The sequence below is a fragment of the Pholis gunnellus genome, assembly GCF_910591455.1.
Source record: "Pholis gunnellus genome assembly, chromosome: 4".
Classification (NCBI taxonomy): domain Eukaryota; kingdom Metazoa; phylum Chordata; class Actinopteri; order Perciformes; family Pholidae; genus Pholis; species Pholis gunnellus.
Window position 1 is genome coordinate 3,129,204 of NC_136530.1, and position 21,595 is coordinate 3,150,798.

The following is a 21,595-nucleotide window of genomic DNA, read 5'->3' on the forward strand; positions in this document are numbered from 1 at the left end:
TTTTTCCACACAAACGCACCCTCGGATGTCAACAACAATACTTTTTGCATGAAAGCGACCTCAGGTGATCATCACACTACTTTCTGTCTGTAACACTTTTTATTCATCAGCTTGAGGGAAAAGTCGTAGAAGAAAAGGAGCGGCACATAAAAGTGACGCATAAAACGCTGCATAAAAATTAAAAGAAAGAAAATAAAGGTTTATGGATGACGCTTCCCTCCAGACGGGCCAACTAAAACCAACATGTAGCAACTTTTACTGGCAGAATTCTTACATTTTATATTTCGTATTACGCTCCATGTTGTTGTTTATTGCTATGCCATTAAAGATCATTATAATAATATGTTAAAAGCTCAATATATATACATAATATGAAGGGAGTCGATGCAGAAGCACTTCCATAAAGTCTAATGCTCTTTAACAAAATAATGAGGGTAAATAAAAGTAGAAAAAGATACTCATGTACAACAAATAAAACACAAGAATACAAACACGGAAGAAAAACGGACTAAATGTTGAAGGTGATCAAACAATGCTGATCAGAGTCCTATATGAGTATGAAGTATTGTAGGTTAGAGGTCTATTAAAGGGCCAGTGTGTAGGATTTCAGAGGATCTATCAGCAGAAATGGAATATAATATTCATAACTATGTCTTCATTAGCGTTGTATTTGCTGTTAGCTCAGAACGAGCCTTCATATCGACAGAGAGAACGAGTCCTCTTCACGGAGTTCGCCGTGTTTCTACGGTAGCCCAGAACGGACAAACCAAACACTTTCATGTTTTAACATTAGACTGTGTTTAAGAAGTGGAAGCAGTCACAGTGACCTCACACATTGGTTTGTGGACTGTGGTTTTTAAGCCTCAAGTTTGTCGCCATCTTGCTTTCTTGCAACTAGAAGTGACTCGAGCTGAGCACAACTAAATGCTGTATAAGACATTATTTGTAGACCAATTAACTTTCATTAACTTAAAACACATTGTGAAAGGATTCAGGTTCTAAAACTACAACACGGACAACTCACAGATCGGACAAAGAGACCTGTCAATCACTGTGTAGCCCCGCCCCTAAAGCGTCCCCTGCTTTATGGTCTGTTTGACTCTAAATGGACCATCATTTACTAAATGAACATCATGCTGTATTGATGAAGACTTGAAACTAGAGATTGAGACCATAAACTCATGTTTACAATGTTTACTGAGGTAATAAATCAAGAGAGAAGTAGAGTCATTTTCTCATAGACTTCTATACAACCAGAGGAGTCGCCCCCTGGTGGTCAGTAGAGAGAATGCAGCTTTAAGACAAGAAGCATTGACTTCACTTTTCAGAAACGTTGCCTCCTGGTTTTTACGTTACCTAAAGGTCACAGTAGTTCTCCAACATACTTGGAAAGGGCGAGGTGGACGGACGGGTGTTCAGTCGGTTACGATCTACAACCTCACCACTAGATGTCACTAAATCCTACACACTGCTCCTTTAAGTCTTTGTTCGTCTGTAAGTTTATCAGCTACGTATATATTGCCGTTTACTCTTTTTGCAACACTGTAAACTGGTAACAAGTGTTTAGGACACAAACTGAGGGTCCTGAAGAACAACCTGACAGAAGAAAGACTAATGATCTTTAGAAAAAAACATGGATGAAAATGATAAGTAAACAATCCTCCCTGTTTTGTACTGCCTGTGTTTTTGCTGTGTATTTCCTCAGGATGGTGTGAGAAACACCCTGGTCTGATGGAAAATTCACATTTTCCATTGCCCTCCCCTTATTTCCACCACTTTAAATGTGTGTCTGGTATTTTCACATGAAGTGTGTAATTGTCTGTGTCAGTTTGTACGTCCTTTCCTTGGATCAGTGGTTCCTGTTGGTTTAAGGTTTCAAAGTCACTCAGAGCCTCCAGGAAACCGTCCGTCTCTGGTGCTTCAGAAAACAAAATAAAGAGTTCAAGTGGCTGAGATCGGCATCGCTCGTGTGGGGGAATCCCCTCATCTCGCTCCGGTTCTTCCTCGTCTTACTGATCCACAGTCACCAGGTAAATAAGTTCACAGTCAAGAAGATGAAGTTACTGTCACAGTATGAGGACTTCACAGCAAGAAGAACAACAACCTGTTTCCTCTGCCTGGTGGCTTTTTGTCCGGCTGTTACAAACAGAAAACAAACATCATGTCAGTATGTGTGTTTTTTTATTGTTTTCAATGAGAGTGAAGCTTTTTGAACACATATTGTCAGTATCCTAAAGTAAATAAAAACAATATCCTTTATGATAAATTGAACTGAAACTATATTATGACATCATACCTGGCTCTCATAAACAAACTAAACACATCTGACACTAAAAGCTGCAAACACCTTCTGAAAACTAACTAAAAATAAAATGGAATCAAAAAGTCAGAAATAAAAGAAAATATGAGCTAATTGAAAAGTCCAGGTGCTTCATTCTCACCTTGTTTCAGGATAATTACTCAAAGGATAAGTCGGCATACAGGTCAGGAGGAGGCAAGATGATCATATCAGTGACATTGAAATCCATTTCCTGTGTTGAGCCAGTTTCAGACCTGTGGAAAAAACCCACATTGTTAAAATAACTTTGTCTTTCTTTGTTGGTTGCAAAGGAGGGCGACCTCATTCTGAGCAGGAACACGACACGGCTGATAAATGTGAAGATCAATCAAAGATCAACACGTTCTATCAGGACAAAAGCCTGAACGTCCGTCTCACAAAAATAACAAAACACTCGCTCTCTTCATGCTCAGTGTGTGTGTGTGTGTGTGTGTGTGTGTGTGTGTTTTATAACCCTACTCACAAGGAAACGTCTTCCTCCGTTACGAGCACAGGACCTGAGACGTAAACAGAGTATTTGAGCGTTTAACATGTTTTAAATCCATTCATCAAACACATCACATGTTCTATAAAAGGAGACGGATAAATAGATTTTCAGTGATTGAACTAATCCTTTCAAATATCCCTTTAAAGAAATGGAATGATCATGGTTCACAAAATGATATTGTATTTATATTATATCACAAATATTGTGTGTTTCAATACAAGACTTCTATAATTTGTTTCTGTATTTTACGATCATTTTCTCAGGTGTTGCTTACTTGTCTCTGGTTCAGTGTCGCTGTAAAAAAAGAAGGAAAAGCACACATTAAAACCTCATTAGTGCACGTGTGTGTGTGTGTGTGTGTGTGTGTGTGTGTGTGTGTTTTATAACCCTACTCACAGAGGAACTTCTTCCACGTTCAAGAGCACAGGACCTAAGATGTAAACAGAGTCTTTTAGCATTCAGTTTTAAAAATGAATTCATCAAACACGTCACGTTTTATAAATGATATGGATGGATAAATAGATTTTTCAGTGATTGAACTAATACTTTGAAGTCTTTACACTCGACTTGGAATAATCAAATATTGTGTGTTTCAAGACTTCTATAAAGTTATTCTGCATTTTACGATCGGGGATTTTCCCAGGTGTCGCTTACTTGTCTCTGGTTCAGTGCCGCTGTAAAAACAAAGCAAAAGCACACATTAAAACCGCATTCATGTGTGTGTGTGTGTGTGTGTGTGTGTGTGTGTGTGTGTGTGTGTGTGTGTGTGTGTGTGTGTGTGTGTGTGTGTGTGTGTGTGTGTGTGTGTGTGTGTGTGTGTGTGTGTGTGTGTGTGTGTGTGTGTGTGTGTGTGTGTGTGTGTGTGTGTGTGCAGCAGGTGCACAGGTGTGTGTATCACGCCTACCTGGCAGCTGGCTTCTCAGGTTTTGGTGAGTGAAAAAATGTGGCCAACTTCTGAAGGGCTTCATGTCTTGCTCTGTTAAAAAGATGAATACAAATGTAGTGAATATCCACACTTGTGTATATGTGTGTGTGTGTGTGTGTGTGTGTGTGTGTGTGTGAACTCACTGGACATGAGTGCCGTCTGCACTGATGTCACTTTGACTGTGAACGTGATTTACGCTCAGGTCCTTGTTTCCTGAGACAAAGTGAACAAACAGGACAGATAAATAAAACACGCTTTCACTTTCACATCATCATCGTTACTGAAGCCACAAAAACCCCGATCGCCATCGCACACTTTAACAGTTAACATCTTCCTGTTTACACAAAACAACCTGCTCATCTGGTGAGGACGTGAGTCGGCATTTAAAGTATGCAAACAGCACTGAGAGCTCAGTAATTCTTTAAATGAAGTTTAGAACTGCGTCGTGATTTTAGACGCTTTGAACTTGTTCGACACTGAGTTTAGGAGCTACAGTGAGCTGTGGATCCATCAGGAGTGTCTTTATCTGTGATTTCAAAGGATGGAAGTGTAGTTTTGAGAGTGCAAGTCACACTGAATCTGAACATATGTTTGTATGTCAGTGGGTTTTAAAGTAACACTAGAAATCACCAGTTCTCCGCGTGTATTTCTCAGATCGCGCCCGTCTTCGAACTCGACCTTCATTTGGATCTCAACTACTAACCTGTAAAGTTTCATGACTGCATCTTGTGACAGACGGCCATAGAAACACCCAGCAAAGTACTCAAAAACCTCCTCTGTGGTAGTTCCCGCTACAGTGAGGGTCTCCTCAGTCCTCCGAACGGTGCGGGAATTCCATTTACTTTTGTTTTAACTGTATTGAGATGAGTCGGTGAGGCCAACCGCTACATTACTGCAACTTCATCGTCATCGCAACATGCAGGTTTTGGTTGGTTAGTAACAGCACTAATGATGATGCACCCTGGGTAAAAGGATAAAAGCCGTGCGGCTTTTCCACATTTTTAGAAGCGACGTGAACGGCCCATCGAAGATGGCGAAACTTCTCTACAAGTGCCGTTAAAAGATGAAGACTGTAGATACATATTTGTAAAGGAGTACTGCACTCGTATAGAACAATCGTCAACTTATCTAAGTGTGTGTAGTGTTGTGTTTCTTTTGTGTCGGCACACTTCCATCAAGATAACACACGGAGGAGATACAACAGCACAAACACTCGTTGTCACACTCTGTGGTATTTAACCACCTTATTGTTGAGCATCAACGGTACGCTATCAGCACAATGGAGTTTCTTACCCATGTCTGGCATTGAGAGCGTCCTGTTGTGTCCGCTGCAGAGGAAAAGACGAGACAATAAGAAGAAATACGGCGCTCTGCTCCCCGGTGACTAATCAGAGACCAAACTACTCAGCCGCGTGGATTCAGGCCGACATGGACTTACATTGAAACCGTTGGATATTCAGGTTCAGGGGCAGGAGAGAGAGTTTCATCGTCACCGGTCCACTCCTCGCTGTCGTCTGTGACTGAACACAGTCGACATCAACGTCAAACTCGCGCAGAATAAAACATGTTCTCTTATTATGAATGGGAACGGGAAGATACTTACAACTTTCCGCTGACATTGGATAGTGGTTAGAGGCCCTGAGAAAAAGAGACACAAATATAAAATGACCCTTTCAACTGAGAGAGGATGCCCGAAATCATGTCGTCTGATGTCGCGGGGAATCGGACGCAACGACAGGGATTAAGAATATCCACCATCAGTATGCAGAAACCTCCTCGCTGATAGTCTCGTGTACTTACGTAGGGCGTACTGAGGCATCAGTATTAAACTGAGTCTGTTTCATAACCAGTTAAAAGTTGTACGACACAAGTTCCCCACTTCACACTCGTACCTGCTCCCCGTGCTCGTGTCCACCTCCTCGATGACGTTGTTGGTGCCGACCTTGCGAGTGATCGCGGCCTTCTTTCCCAGCTCCAGCATCTCCTTGATGTCCAGCTCCACGTGATCCACCGCAATGTAGCCGTCTGGAACACACCCACCAGAGTCAGTGCCGCGATCCACCATCACTTCTGACCCACGGGGCTCAGAATTTACACTACTAATAGACCTCTCTTTTTACCCCTGAGGTGTTTTAAACTCACAGTTGTTGCTGCCGTCCCTGGCGAGCCACTTCCCTTTGGGACAGTTGGTTGTTCGGATGATGCTGACGATGTCCCCGCTGTTGACGGGCAGATCGCTCTTGCGTCCCTTGTTGGTCACAGTGACTTTGGCCTGGTACATGGCATCCTCCTGTCCGGTCATCTAAAATAAATAAATAAATAACAGTGGGCAGGTTAACGCCACGCATTCACGTACGGACTCGTGCACAGAAAGCTGTGCTCACATGTTCACTACTCGCTGTGGAGAGTGTGATGAATCAGGCCTTTTTTCAGCCGCAGGTGTTTTTGACATGTCACAGCAGGACAAACTCAGGGAACGAACATTACTGAAGTGTGCTTGACATTCAGGGAGGACGTGAGGACTTAACGCTAGAGTAGGTCAAGTATTTTCAGAAACCTTTTTTGTTGTTTGTTGAAATTCTTTTTACATCTTCGACAGCATTCAAAAAAGCAAACGCTCTGACAAAAAAAAGAGGAAAATATTGCGGTATCCTGTCAGTGTTGCAGACTTGGCAACATTTGGAGCTATTGCTGCTAGCTTCTTTCATTTCACAAGAGTTAGCAACACTGGGCGGGGTTTTTAAGATTACATCACTGTGTAATCTTGCACAATCTTGCTGGTTTCTCCAACGTTACCGACCCAAGCTTTAAAGGAAGTGTTGCCATCTCGATGATACTAATTCCACCTGTGCTTTTCTTGCTGTGACAAAAAATATACTTCTCTCAATTTAGTATTCCAACCTGCAAAAACAGAATTTCCGTTTCCTGCTGAATGCTCCTCTATGGTCACCAGCGGGTCTCTAAACTGTGTGTGTCTGTAGTTGGGTGCTGGGCAGTTAGTGAACACGGGCTTGTTTTAGGGAATATTAGTTAAAACATGAAACAACTTAACGCAATGAGCAGGAAAGTTGCAGGCCGGACAGATAAACAAGTGAAAAGATAAAGGAAAGAGTAGGACGATCCTTCTCTTTGATAACTCCAGACGGGTGTTCAGTCTTTGAACAGAAGTGGATCCGGTAGAAAGTCTTGTTCTTGTGTCGCAGGATTAAGAAGCGTCCCCGACAATGGAACAATGTTTACACAGATTCCTTTAGCGTCGGCACATGTTCGGCTCAGCTCAACTCTTCCACGGGGAGGAATGAATCCCGACAGGTTTGTACGCCAAGACGCCTCCCTCCCCCTCCCCCTCCTCCCCCCGCTGCTCGCTCACCTTTCCCTCTAAATAACATCACTCACTTTGAATTTCTTCTTCATCTCGTTCTCCTTCTTCTCCCTCTCCTTCTGCTCTTTCTTCTCCCTCTCCTGTTTCTCCTTCAGCTCCTTCTTCTCCTTCTCCAGACGCTGCTTCTCTTTCTTTTTCAGCTCTTTCTCATCCGGCCCTTCAGCACCGGCGGCGGCGGCTTTCTTGTCGTTCCTGCAGAGGAGAGAATGAGGGGAGACAATGGTCCGTGTTTGCATGTTTAGAGACAACAGAGGGAGATTACGAGGGAAACAAAGGCCGACCAAAACTCTCTCATCGCTGACGGTGTCTCCAGAGAACTGGGTCCAAAAAACCTACAACATTTATATAAGAACTCACTTGCCGAACCTGCCCAGCTTGCTTTTCTCTTCATTCTGTAAACACAGACAAAGAGATCATTCATTTCACTCAGCAGACATGCAAGGATGAGGAGGAATACTTCTCTAATTATATAATCTGAAGAGACTCATTAAAGCTACTTACGGTTTCCTTTTGTGCCTCGGCGTAGGGATCTGTGGTAAACACAGTGATGTCAAATAAAAAAGAATAAAAGGAATGTGTTAATAAAACCCTCAATACAGAATCACACAAGACGACATTCATCATTTGTGGCTATTGGTGACGCGTTCAGCACTTCTTTCATTTCAATTCATGGCTGAACGCTAATCATCTATTTAAACGTCACACTTCATGCAGCCGAACGCGTGAACACGATGTGGATAAGTGACGTCTTATCGATGTGACTGCTGTGATCGTATCTGGTGTCGTGTGGACTGAGAAGCCTCCTCACTCTTTGGCGGCCCTTTGCGTTTCTTGAGGCCGTCGCTCTTCCCTTTCTTTTTGGCTGCAGACGTGGGCATGGTCTCGTAGACGTTCTCCGCGCTCTCATAGGCACCGTTGTCGACGACATCTTCGAGCCTGGGGGGAGTTTCGAAAGGGAAGGAATCAAAAACCCAAGTCCTCAGATTTGAACGGAGTGCTTTGATGGATCTCGTGTGTCTTACCGTGCCAGTGATGGAGATCCCTGAGAGATCTGGAAGGAGGATTCTGGTTCTTGATTATCTTGGACACCAAACGCTGGTGCCGCAGGCACCTCCACACCTGGGAGAGTCATCCCGTTACTGTAAATCTCTGGCAGGTTCGGTCTATCTGGAGAATCTGGACCCGTGTGCTCCCCGTTCCCCCAGTCTGCATGAGAGTAAGCATCTGAGGCCACGTCGTCAACCTCTGGGACGTCCGCGGTGTCTCTGGAGGAGAACTCTGGAGAGAACTCTGGAGGCGCCGGGATCTCTGTGGACGGAAAAACAATATTAACAAGGAGGCCGGTTTATTTGTTTGGTTTTCACCAAGTTTTTACGCGTAACAATGGCGACCTCACCGCTGTCTAGCACAAGAGGAGGAGGGATGAATTGACTCAGGTCGACAGAGAGAGGTCTGCTTGGCTTCTCTGGAGTCGGACCCAGAGACTCGGGGTCTGGGAGGACCCTCTTGAGAGGAGTAGGAGGTGGAACCACCAGCAGCTCCGGGATGTGGGGCTCCTCCTCAGTGATACCTTCCAACACCAGAGAGGCTTGCGCTGCAAGCAATGACATCATCACACATGATTTCTTAAATGTGTCTCTACTATTTCCAGATATTTTCTTTTATTAAAATGTAACACAGACATTGTAGCATGTGGACACAGTAAAGACAGAGAAACACCTGAAGGAACACAGAGTGTCCGAGCAAGCCGAGTGGAAGGATTTGATCTGTGAGGAGACCAAACCAGTCAAACACTAGTTGTTGTGATTTGACTCTGCAGAGCAGAGATAATGCAATTACAAGTGAGAAATCTGAAGAGCCGAACAAAGAAACGTGCAGCAGGCCTCACTTTAAAAACATACTTTGTGTTACTCCTGTAACTTGTCTTTTTCTTTAATGTGTTTCTTTGAATCTAAAGTATTGTGAAGCAATAAAACGGAGCAATATAACTGCAGTACACTACTTTTCCTTCTTACAATGCAAAGTATATCTTGTTTTCACACTGAACTGTCCTGAATCACTTTTCATTGCACAGAATCATCTCCAATCCTTTGCTATGATAAGTGACAATAGATTAAATGGTAAAGCAGCATGAGGCTGTTTAAAACCGATCCGTGCTTGAACGCCGACATGCACGATTAATAAGCTCTCCGTGTAACACAGCAGCAGACTCACTTCTCATCAGACGATGAACAGTGTTTGTCACTGCAGCTCTGTGTCACAGTGATGGACTCGCTCCTGTCACTGCTCCTCCTCTCTGTCATTGCTGACATACCTCTGCAGCTCTGCCCTGCTGCTCAGTTGTTTCTGGCGCAACAGGAGGAATGTCAGGCCTGTTCTCGATATGTGTGTGTGTGTGTGTGTGTGTGTGTGTGTGTGTGTGTGTGTGTGTGTGTGTGTGTGTTTCTTTAAAGCTGCTCCTCCAAACCAACACTCGGGGCAACCCTGTGGCATAAACCAAACCATACGTACCATATTTTCTCTATAGCTGAAACCCTACACTACTGATACTACGGATGGATTACTGAACAGGAATATTGGACACAGGCTCAGGGGCCCAAAGTGTCAGGGGCCCCCCCTGGTCTTCACCTGCAAAATGTCACTCAAAGAGACACCAACCAACCACGAAGAGTCGCAAAAATGACTAAAAAGAGAGAAAATCTACCACATAGAAACACAAAACAACTACAAAGAGACGCAAAAGATTAAAAACAGACAAAAACAACCACAAAAAGGCGCAAACATGACTGCAACGAGACAAAGTGAAATACAAAGACACGAAAACAAGTAGAAAAGACACAGCTGCAAAAAGACCCCAAAGACACTCACAACGACTATGAAAAGAGGCAAAACGACCACAACAGAAACAAAAAGAGGCTAAACAACTATACATGAATGTGTCTTTCTCCTGTGTACTGCAGGTGGTGGGACCGTTTTGCATGTCAGTACCCGGGGGCCAACTGTCTGACAATGGGCCCGTACACACCTGGTGATGAGGTCTGCTGTTGTGTACTTCAAGTTTAAAAGAAAATCCCCAAGTCCACAAGAAAACAGGAAGCAGAAGAAGGACTCTGCAGTGATTGGTCCAGACTTACTGTGGTCAAAGCCGTTGACTGGTTTCGATAGGAGGGCTTTCCCCTCGTAGTCGATGGGCGGGAGATCCAGGAGACTCGGGGGAAGCTCCTCGGGAGGTGGAGTGATGGAGAAGGACGTTGAGGGGTTTGTCTGCGGGCTGAAACCAGATGAATGCATTAAAAGGTGTCCAATAATAGTCAACAGTATTTCTGCACTGATAAAGCGTTTACCTGGTCTTCCTGCGGGCCTTCTCCAGAGCGTTGAAGATCCTCTGGTCACATGGAGAGGTCCTTTTCCCCGGGTTCAAGTCCTCCACCCTGGAGAGGGCCGCGAGGGCCGAGATGGGATGCTCCGCTTTGGGAGACGGCGGAATGGACGCAGGAGGGTCCGCAGCTGCTGCAGGAGGAGGAGGAGGACGAAGAGGAGGAGGAGGCGCCTCCACCTCAGCTATGTTCACAGCCTCGACACCGGCTTCTTCAGCTGCAAGCTCGTCAAGCTCAGGAGGCGATGGAGAGGGAGTGGAGGCCATCGGAGAGGGAGCAGAGACGGCACGACCCGGCGGAGGGGTCGGGGCAGCGCTGGGCGGATGGGGGATGATTTCGTTCTGGCTGGCAGGCCTGGAGACGGGCAGGGAGGGTGTTTCTAACTCAAGCGGGGTTTCGCTCTCTGGGGTCGGCGTTTCAGGAGCCGGGGTGTCCGGTATGAAAGCGGGAGGTGGGGTGAAGTCGAGAGAGGCGGGGAATATTTCTACCGCAGCACGAGAGTCGGGTAAGGTGGGGATGTTCGGAAGACGGGCCTTTGGCGCAGCGTATTCTGGCTCTGTTGGCGCGTTGCCGAAGTCAGAAGGCGCCGGGATCAGAGGAGCCGGTCCAGGACCGTCTAAGCTCAGGGTGTCCAGGATGGGCTCTGCTGGGACCTCAGCGGAATTCCTCTTGGGTGACTTCTTGAAGCCCAGGAAGCCCTTCTTCTTCGACAATGTGGCATAAAGAGGCTGCGGCGGTGCCGCGGCCGGCACCAGCTCCGCGGTGCCGTCCTTAGTCGCCACAGAGAACAGCGGGAGCGACGGGAGCTTCTTCTCTTTACCGTTCTTCTGCTTCTGATCTGCCGAACCCTCGACCGGCTTCTCTTTGCTCGCTTTCACCTTGTCTTTGCCCTTTTTCGGCTTCCCCTCGCTCTTGTCTCTCCCCTTGGAGTTGATCTGGATGAGGGGCTTTTTGCTCTCCTTCTTGTCGTCCTTGAAGATCACTCTGGGCGCGTTCCCCGACCTCCCCTCCAGGCTGATGGAGGAGAGCAGGGAGGGGCGCGCCCCCGCAGGGAGGAAGTGAGTGGGGCTCTGGGGAGAAGGGAGCAAGTGAGTGGGGCTCTGGGGAGGAGGGACGGCCCTCGGTTTCTCCGGGAGACTGGGTTTGATCATGGGCTGCTTCATGAGGTGCTCGTCCTCCTGGAACTTGGCCCTCAGGGCCTGAAAGTCCAACGTGTCCTCCTGGTGAGAGAACAACACAACACACAGTGTTACGGTCAGGAAAATCAAACAATGATCACCTGATAGTGTCGGACAAAACACCTGCTGTACAAGACGTGAAGAGTTAAATCTTGGGACAAGTTTCACAGCAAAATGGTGGTTTTGTGTTTAAATCATTTGCATATCAATCAGTGTTTCTGCCTGGAGGGAAAGTCGACAGACCTGATTTGTAGTGAATCAGGAAAGTTTCAACACACATGTTTTTTATATTAAATCCTGAACAATCAGTCTATTCTCTATACAGACACTATAACTCAGCTTATTTAAGATGATGTCATTTTCACAAGAACACAAAATAAAACAACATAATTAAACAAACACACGTTTCGTTATAAAGTAATAACTCACTTTGCGGAAGGATTAGAGTCGATTAAAAAAGGGCAACAAACCTGATCCATTGCGTGTTTAATTATCCACCGAAACGACACAAATCTTCTCAGCAGCTTCTCATTCTCTCGTCCTTGAACAGATCACTTTCTATCGACCAACTCGAGTCGCTGGAGACAACTTCAGCGTCCCACGCGCACAGGTGAGAGCTGCAGGAATGAGGTCGAGTAGGAATACCCGTCTCTTATAAAAAAAAAAAACAGTCTCGTCAAACGGGTCGAGCGTTTAACAAACCGACTCTCAACACGCTGTTTTTTCATCCCTCAGGAATGTGGCTCAGCTTGTACTAAATGTGAGTCACCGCCAGGAAGCCTCGGAGATGGAGTTGTTTCTTTTCTTATAAATCTCCACTGTTATCAACGTTTAAATAAAGATATGTGTGTGTGTGTGTTGAGACGGTGATACGTCCTGAGATGCGCGGTGTGTGTGTGTCTGAATGTTGAAGGAAGAACGTAGAAGGAAAACAAAAGAGTGAGGTCAACAATCCAGGTTGGTTACGAAGAATACAAAAGTATTTAAGAAGGTATTCGTAATATGGCATGAATACATAGTGGCATGAATACAGTTACTGTGTCAGAGACGTCAGGCCTCCTGATTATTAAACATGATCCACTTGGTCCGGTCTCAGAGAAATGTTGGTAGATGAAGCTTGTGGGTTATTACCTTTGGTTGTTTCCAGTTTATTTCATCTTTATTTTACAAGTACTACCCCTTTGATGTTTAAAATATCTTCATTTTTGAGGGAGTCCTGGCCCGAGACAGCAGCATTTAAACTCAGTGATTCTCAACTGGTGGGTCGCGACCCAAAAGTGGGTCACGGACCCGTTTTCAGTGGATCGCGGGCCTTTGCCTGAAAAAAACCCCAAAGCTTTTATTTTGAAGGGGATTTTTTTATGCAGCGTGGTGCCTTCTATTCACACTCCTTAACAATATTTGGCGTTAATGCCTTGTAATGCTAATATCAGCAGAGGATGAACTGAAAGCTATTCCTCTGTCCAATGACACTATAAGTAGACGGATTGAATGTCGGATGACATCAAACAGACCACAGTGGACATTTTGCATTACAAATGGACGAATCTACAGACATAACAAACAAAGCAGTTTTACACGTTTACGTGGAACATGTGTGGGACGAGTACTTACAGGAACAATTCCTCACATAAAAGCATATATAACAGACTTAAAAACAAAACAGCAGAAAGTTTAAAACAACGTAAGAAAGTCCACATGAAAGAGACGAGTAGATTTAAAACAAACGAATGAATGAGCAGCGTTCAGTAACAGGATGTGTGCATTCAGTGGTCATAGTGTCTTTAATCCTGTTTTATTTATTAAATAATCTCATCACATCACGCACCAGGTTCAAGGTTTTGTCTGCTTCAGTTTTGAGACATTAATCTGGCATCAACATAATTAAATGTGGGGTGAACTTAATCTCTTTTGTGAGACTATAACTGTATTGAAAAAAACAAAAAAAACCTGCAACTTGTCTTTTCCAGAAATACTGAGCCGATAATCCGGGACAGAAGAAATAGTCCCAAAGAAAAACTGCTGACAGTGACGTTTGTGGATAATTCAGGAACTGGGACGATGTCTTTGGGAAACACAAGCTGCTGTCAAACGTTTCCAACGCTGTGAAATGTAGAACTGGAACCAACTTTGGCCCCGACAGCGTTTCACAGGGACCGCTTATCTTTCTTGTAATATGTGTGTAAATATATATGACAAATACATATAGTTATACTTTGTTTTTTGCAGTCTGTGTATAGAAAACATCCATTAACCCTCAACTCGCCACATCAATACTCAACACAACGAAATGCCTTATTTTGTATCATAGTCTTGAATAAAATGCTGACGGTGCATTTGTTTTTTAAGCTTTGCAGATGATGTAACTGTAACAAAGATAAATGTGTTTGTGAAATGGAGATGATGATGAGGAGGAGGAGGAGAAAGAGGAGGAGTTTCTGAAGGAGAGGAAAGGAAGTGGGTGAAACTCTCTGGCAAAGATGACATTTTTTTTCGCTGGAACCAAACTGCAAGAATGCGACTCATAGATGCAACATGCTTCCTGTAGAGCAGGCGATGGCAGCGGGCAACCTCAGACGCAACGGTTGCAAGAAGATGAAGCAACTATGAACGGTTGAAGCAGGAAGTACCGTGACACGTCCACAAGAGACTGATGCTGGAAAAAGGACAAATCGGTGCATAAAAATCACCAGGATGCAGGAAATGAAATGTCTGATGCTCAAAGTTTCTTGGAGGACTCTCGTGTGTCTACTGGTGTGATGTCATCGGCTAAGCTGTTAACCAACAAGAGCATCTTTCACAGGTTCCGCATGCCGGTGCATAAGTTCATTAAACAAATGTTAAAACTGAAACAATTGAGCTGTTTAGACGTGCAGCAGGCAAGAAAACAGACAAATAAGAATTATATAAGAAAACGTTTCAGTTCAGAATCGATGCTCCATCAAACTAATAAACATAATAACACGAGGCGATACGTTATTAATCATTCAGTTAGTTAACGGTTAACGGGTGTCGGCTTATCGAAAGTCCCTCGTCAGATGTTGAAAGACAGAAACCGCAGTGGTGGGTTAGTGAGAAAGTGTTTAGTTTGTGTGAACTGAGCCTTTAAAACCTCTGCCAGGCGCACACCATTAGACACACACACACACACACACACACACACACACACACACACACACACACACACACACACACACACACACACACACACACACACACACACACACACATTAACAGACACATCAGTCATTTGGGATGTGTTTATTTGTAACAGTAATACATGGTGGAATACGTAAAATCAAGAGAGAACCAACAAATCATCTAAAAACCCCACTGTAGAATGTCATATTCATAAAGATAAAAATAATGTGTCAATGTACATTAAGAAACTGTTAGCTGAGGTAAAGTTAAAATAGGTCTAGAAATGTTTACGTACTCAAACAGACACCGTTCCCCTTTTCAACGTCTTTGCTCACCTTCTAGTCGTCAGATTTTTAAGTTAATCAACATCGTAGTCCAAAAAAAAATCAAAAAAAATCAAGAAAACAAAGAAAAAGTTCTGAAGTTGACATGAGGGGGGGGGGGGGGGACGGGACTCTGGCCATAAAATAGAGAGCCACCGGCATCACAGTGGATGTCGTAGCAGAGGTCACCTGACCAACAGACAGACGGATGGGCGGAGCATCGCTGCGTGACTTCATGGTGCAGAGACTACTCGGGGACGGTGTGAGGCTATTCGGTAACGCAGGAATCTGCTTCGGGACATAACGTGAGGGGGGGCGGGGCTTAAAAAACGTGTGCAGCTGGAATCAGGATTAGTAGGCGAGGTTAAGACGACAACATCCGTGCACGAAGATTTAAAAACAGGGGGGGGGGGGGGGGGGGGGGGCAACAACACAAAGGAAAAAAAGAAAACAGGTGTTGGTATTGCTCGGGTTAACGTCAAGAGTTTGCATAACTGAAGCTTTCCTATTTTATGGCGCAGAAGTCCAGTGGACAGAATGCTTGTTGTTGTTGTTGTTGTTGTTATAATTATTTACAAAATGAGTTTGGCAAACCAACGATCAGATGCCTTAAAGCCTTGTTGACTCTATGTCTCCCATAGAGCTGACCCCAGCGGCTTGATTGACTTATAAAATAAAAATTCAATTTTTCAATTTCTCCATTTTTTGTTATTTTTTTTTTTTGTGGTTTTTTTAAATCGGTATTGTACAAAAGCTATAGAGAATGAACAGTTTCGATCGCAGAATCTGTTTTGACTTGCAAACACACCTTCCCTCTCAGGGTCCGTTTTCACTCCGTAATGTCCGGGTCCTCTGGCCTCCGCGTGAGTCCGTCCGTCTGTCCGCGACGAGAGACGTTTTGGCAAATCACTGCATGTACGTGTGTTTAGAGAGAGGGTGACTGTGTGTGTGTGTGAGTGTGTGTGTGTGTGTGTGTGTGAGTAGCTCCCAGAGTCTGTTTCTGCATAGTGATCCAGCAGACACTCACAAGAAATTTGGGGAGACAACACCCGAGGCTGACCGGAAAAAACCCAATCAGAAGCAGCGAATCCCAGTACCCGGCCATCCCTGATAGGCTCGTTTAAAAGAGTCCAGCTCCTCCTGCAGGGGGGGGGGGGGGGACCTTCCATCGCTACAGATTCTGGTCCGTTGATGGTCATTCTAATCCCGTGGTCTGTGTGTGTGTGTGTGTGTGTGTGTGTGTGTGTGTGTGTGTGTGTGTCGGAGACGGGGAGGCACTGCTCGATTCAGTCCCTCCTTGGCGGCACAGATGGAGGGAGGAAAGAGGGAAGAAGAGGGAAGGAGGGAGCAGGTTATGTCCCGTGTAAGGCTGGGTGTGTGAGGCGCCACAGGGAGGAGGAGGAGGAGGAGGAGACAGCGCAGTGGAGGGAGAACTGGATCCGTCTCGGTGATTGATATCCCTCCTGCCTGGAGAGAATGGGCTCTCTCCTCTCAGGAGCAGGAGGAGGAGGAGGAGGAGGAGGACGATGAGGCTCCTCCTGGGAGGTTGTTAGCCGGATGAGGAGGAGGAGGAGAAGAAGGGCTTGGCCAGGCAGGGAGATGTGCCAAACACACACTCACACTCACACACACACACACACACACACACACACACACACACACACACACACACACACACACACACACACACACACACACACACAGACACACACACACGCGCGTAGGTGAGGGTTCTCCTCCTGGTCTCTCGGTGCTGGTCTGGTTATTTCTTCCCTTTGTTGATCTGGGCGTAGAGAGGGTCCTTCCCCTTCTGTGCAAAAAGAAACAAAACAAACACACATGAGCTTCTCTTATGAACCCGGTTGGATTCGTTTATATGTCGCATGATTATAAAGGGAGGATCCGAGTTTCTGCCTCTGATTCATTCTCTTCAACCGGCTGAACTGCACGGTTTCACCTACAAGCCCGAGCAAGTCCAGAGATCCAGATCTGCAGAAAGCTCCCGTACCGGACACGACCACCAGGTGGCAGTATCGCTTTAGATGAGACGTCCAGTCATTTCCCCTCTCCTCACTGACTAACTCGCCTCTCTCTCACGTCTCCAAACCTTTTTCTGGTGTGTGTGTGTGTGTGTGTGTGTGTGTTTTCATGCAGTATTCTCTCCCACCAGGACCAGTATGAATCAGAGGTAGACACGCCTTGAAAGACCAGTCGTGAGTCGTCGTGTCTGTTGGACGGGTGATGGAGTCGGCTGCAGTCACTCACAGCGGAGCCCCGTTATTATCGTACACATAATTACAGCCAGCGACTCAATCCGCCGCGCAGACAGCTTGATTGGAGGCTACTGGTCTCTTTTTTTCATGTTCTGGAAGACTTTTTCTCTCTCTCCCAGTAGCCTCCACACGAGGACAGAGAGACGGCAACCGGACGCTCACGGAATCGGAATATTTAAAACTGAAGAGTTTCTGCGCCGATGTGTTAAAGGTGCGACATTCTCTTCAGGGCGAACAAACTAACGATGTTACGGTTTTAGCAATTATCAGAAGAAAATAAAAGGTTTCTGCTGCCGCCGTGCGCCGCCCTCCGGATCTATTACACGACACGCGACAGCTACGTGAGAACCTATATGACTCAACTTCCTGAATCTAGAGTGAAGAGGTGAAAAGTTGATTTATTGATTGGCCATATAGTATATAGTGTATATATAGAAGTTGATGGCGATATATCTGTACTTGTGTATTGGTTGGTTGTGGTCAAAAGACACACGATAAAATCAATTCTGTGTTTGAATTTGCACAAATGAAGCAAGAATGCAGATCTCTCTGCATCGGCCTTCACCTGAACAGTGAAGTTCAATTCAATAATATTTTGTATCGCACCAAAATCACAAATCACACATCTGCCTCAGAGGGCTCAGAGTGGGGTTAAAGTTTGGGAGGAAAGCTTTGAACTGAGGCTACAGAGCTGTAACTGTCGAGGTCAGACAGGCAGCAGAGAGTAGCTGCCAGCAGCCCTGAGAGAGGTGACGAAGAGGCTGAGACAAGCAGTGACAGCCAGCACACACACACACACACACACACACACACACACACACACACACACACAACCCGGCAGTGTCATCCTGCATCATCTAACCAGCGCCGCTTCAGCTCCATAAAGCCGAGGAGGGGAGGGGAGGGGCTGGGGGGGCGAAATATCTGGCCTGGCTGGTACACATGTGGACATCTATGTGTGTGTGTGTGTGTGTGTGTGTGTGTAGTAGGCCCTGGGCAGTGAGGGGGGCGGGGGGCGATGTGAGATTGCTCAGTGAACCGTGGATGCAGGCCATTTCACGGCTGAGACTCGGGAGCGTTCGCTGGACATGATGAGATCACCCCAGAAGAAAAAACACTTACACTCCCACTAGCCTGAACACATGTCCGTCTGAGGGGGGGGGGGGGGGGGGCGGGCGGTATTTTTGGCTCCGATATGAACACAGGTGGCGACAGTATCGAGCACAGGTGTGCTTATCTGGGGAGTAACTGGGCCTTTTTTTTTGCACAGGTGTGTGTGTGTGTGTGTGTTGTCTGAAGTCGATGCGATTGAGCAAGTAAACACCATCTGGGAGCAGCGTCATTGGACCGGGACCAAAGTAGTCCACCTACTACAGAGGGGGGGGGGGGGGGGAGGACTCGCTGCTTCTGGCCATCACAGCCAGTCTGCAGCCAAACACCCCCCAACTCTACAATCCGTCCTCCCACTTAAGGCCCCACATCCACCTGCTGCCCCGCAGCCTTCAGACCGTCTGAGTGTGAGGAAGGAGGCCAACAGGGAGGGAGGGGGGGGGGGGGGGGAGCTGCTCAGCCTCCTCTCCTCCTCCTCCTCCTCCCCTGAAGTGGGGAAGGACACTTGGGTTTCTTTAATTAATGCCAATTACGCCGAGGCAGTCATTAATCTTGGCGCGGCGGTATTAGCTGATGAAAACCAAACCGTTACATTTCTCCAGCAGCTCATCATTAAGGAGCTGAGAGGACACCGGGCGGGGACGCAGCGTCTCCTTCTAGTTCGACTTTAATAAAAGTTTTACTGACGATAATTCGACCGATATTCAGAATACGAGATCAGATCAGGAGAGCTACTGAAGTTAGCAACGTTGGAGCTAACAGCTAACGAACGGAGGTTCCATTCAGTTCCATTATGATGCGTTCAAGCTCTACTCAGTAGAGTTATAACTTCATTATGATGTGTTCAAATGTCATCTTGTAAAATTAGGTTTTTGGTGAGAAACAGTCATTTGAGGGAAATGTTTTTACAGAAATATAAAACAGATATTAGAGGGAACTATGAACACTCGCTCTAAGTAGTTTGTAACACATCATTAAAACTAAAAGGCCATTTAATTGTGTGTCTGTGTGCAGATGACCATAGTTGACTTTAACAAAGTTAAAGGATGACATTTAGAGTTTTTAACTGTTTACACTGATTTCAGGGAGGTTGAATTTATTATTTCGGGACAAATCGACGATCGGCAATCTTAAATCTTTTTCTTTCTGCTGATCCGAACTGTGGCTCCAAACCAAGCTACGATCCGAACTGAGCGTTTTGTGATGCGTTGGACGTCTCCTCTCCTCCGTGGCGTGTTTGTCCCGTTGTCTCCTTGAGTAGACAAACTGCATGCTCACACGTCTCCCACAGAAAAGTCGTGTGAACGCTTTCCTGTCGGATGAAGTGTTAAAAAGTCGCACACGTCATCAGCTCCCTGAGTGTCCACAGCAGCTGCCGGTCTCTCTCCACATAATGTTCAGAGTTACGTGACATCACGCAGCACTTCACGTCATAAAGCACACAAAGTGACAGCACACAACGAGCTAAACATCCAAGATCAGCATATTTGCGCACACACACACACACCACGTCGGCAAAGCCCAGGCGACGTCCTGTTCACTGAAGTGCACAAGTTTCTGATTGGCTGTCACACGCTATTGGCTCTCCCGAGTGGGGATGTGTGCTATTCAGGGAGCGAGGGCGTGATTTACAGCAGGAGGACACGCAGACGGGACACAATGAGGACGACAAAGAAGCAGACACGACGAGCTCGTCACACGCCGTTACAAAAGAACTGATGCCACATGCTTACAAAACTCCAGGTGACACAAATAACCAACACACACACACACACACACACACACAACACAATCACACACGACAAACCAGAACCACTCATGCCTTCCTTTGAGCATGCGAGACATCGGGTGAAGGAGGAACGAGGGGTGAAAGTAGTCGCTTCATTTTGTTATCGTGTGAAACAAAGAAACTCTTGACATCATGTGCAGCAGAGTTATTCATTTAAATGGTTCGAGCGCCACAGAAAAGTGACGGAACTTTCAAAAATCATCAAACAACTTGTTTTTCTTTTTAAATTAGAAGAACATTGCCGCTGTAATTCGTTGAGCAGTTTTTGCCAGCGGAGTTACAGATGTGGCAGTTTGTTTGACCTGCTGTCTGTGTTGTTGGAATAAAAACCGATCGTCACGAAACATATTTTACTATTTTGTGCGACAGACTGCACTTTGATATCAGACAATCAGCTGCAGCAGCAGGTGAACTTCACAGTTTTTGGAAATGCAGCGAGCACAGATTAAAAACCCGTTCCTCCGACTTTGGCGTGTTTATGACCTTTTAAGTCGTAACGTAGAAACAACTTGGACGCCACAAAGAAGACGTGTCGTTCTGTATTTTATTGCTTTAACAACACGGCAGCTGTGGTTCACTTGGATTTTCTCCAGTTGGGAACACATTTTTCAGATTATTCCGGAGGAGTGACGTAGAGACGGCGTATACGTCTCTGGTAGAGACCTGTCAATCACAGTAAGCCCCGCCCCTAAAGCATCCCCTGCTTTATGGTCTGTGTGACTCTAAATGGACCATCATTTACTAAATGAACATCATGCTGTATTGAAGAAGACTTGAAACTAGAGATTGAGACCATAAACTCATGCTTACAATGTTTACTGAGGTAATAAATCAAGAGAGAAGTAGAGTCATTTTCTCATAGACTTCTATACAACCAGAGGAGTCGCCCCCTGGTGGACATTAGAGAGAATGCAGCTTTAACACATGAAGCATCGTGTCTTGGAGGAGGAAACAAACTGCATGTTGACATGTTAGCACACGTGTGTTCTTGTTGAAATGTGATCGCAACGGGTCGTTGAATGTGGGTTTTGACCCCCTTTGAGTGGTACCGGACTGTACCGGTCTACTTTCACCCCTCAGAAAAACAACAACAGTGGAGGAAAACATGAAAAAAAACAAAAAAGAAGCAGCACACAGAGAGCGATCAGCTTGATTAATGTAAGTGGGCGGTACAACAGTCAACCAGAAGAACAGATAAGGGCAGGGAGGAGGAGTTAGGGAGGGGGGGGGGCAGGAGGAGAGGCATCGATACCTACCCTGCCCTGCTGCTAT

At 45.7% G+C, this 21,595-nt stretch overlaps 1 protein-coding gene across 1 annotated transcript; it reads right to left on the bottom strand.

Annotated features, from left to right (window-relative positions):
- Window positions 1-81: 81 nt before the first annotated feature.
- On the bottom strand, window positions 82-12,298 carry LOC306694778 (uncharacterized protein). Its single transcript, XM_079157782.1, has 22 exons — window positions 12,158-12,298; window positions 10,477-11,729; window positions 10,267-10,403; window positions 8,529-8,726; window positions 8,155-8,440; window positions 7,941-8,068; window positions 7,634-7,662; window positions 7,490-7,524; window positions 7,147-7,324; window positions 5,893-6,052; window positions 5,643-5,775; window positions 5,354-5,388; window positions 5,189-5,270; window positions 5,044-5,078; window positions 3,894-3,963; window positions 3,730-3,801; window positions 3,480-3,499; window positions 3,222-3,255; window positions 3,100-3,119; window positions 2,802-2,835; window positions 2,442-2,553; window positions 82-2,136 (listed from the first exon to the last, which is right to left on the bottom strand). The coding sequence occupies exons 1-21, from the start codon at window positions 12,164-12,166 to the stop codon at window positions 2,457-2,459; spliced, it is 3,045 nt and encodes a 1,014-aa protein (XP_079013908.1). The 5' UTR covers window positions 12,167-12,298; the 3' UTR covers window positions 82-2,136; window positions 2,442-2,456.
- Window positions 12,299-21,595: the final 9,297 nt, after the last annotated feature.

Bases quoted from the DNA above. Each gene is read 5' to 3' on its own strand.
- LOC306694778 (XM_079157782.1), bottom strand. The intron at 10,404-10,476 runs GTAAACGCTTTA...ATCTGGTTTCAG, and splicing joins AAGGCCCGCAGGAAGACCAG to CCCGCAGACAAACCCCTCAA. The intron at 3,802-3,893 runs GTGAGTTCACAC...TCTTTTTAACAG, and splicing joins GCAGACGGCACTCATGTCCA to AGCAAGACATGAAGCCCTTC.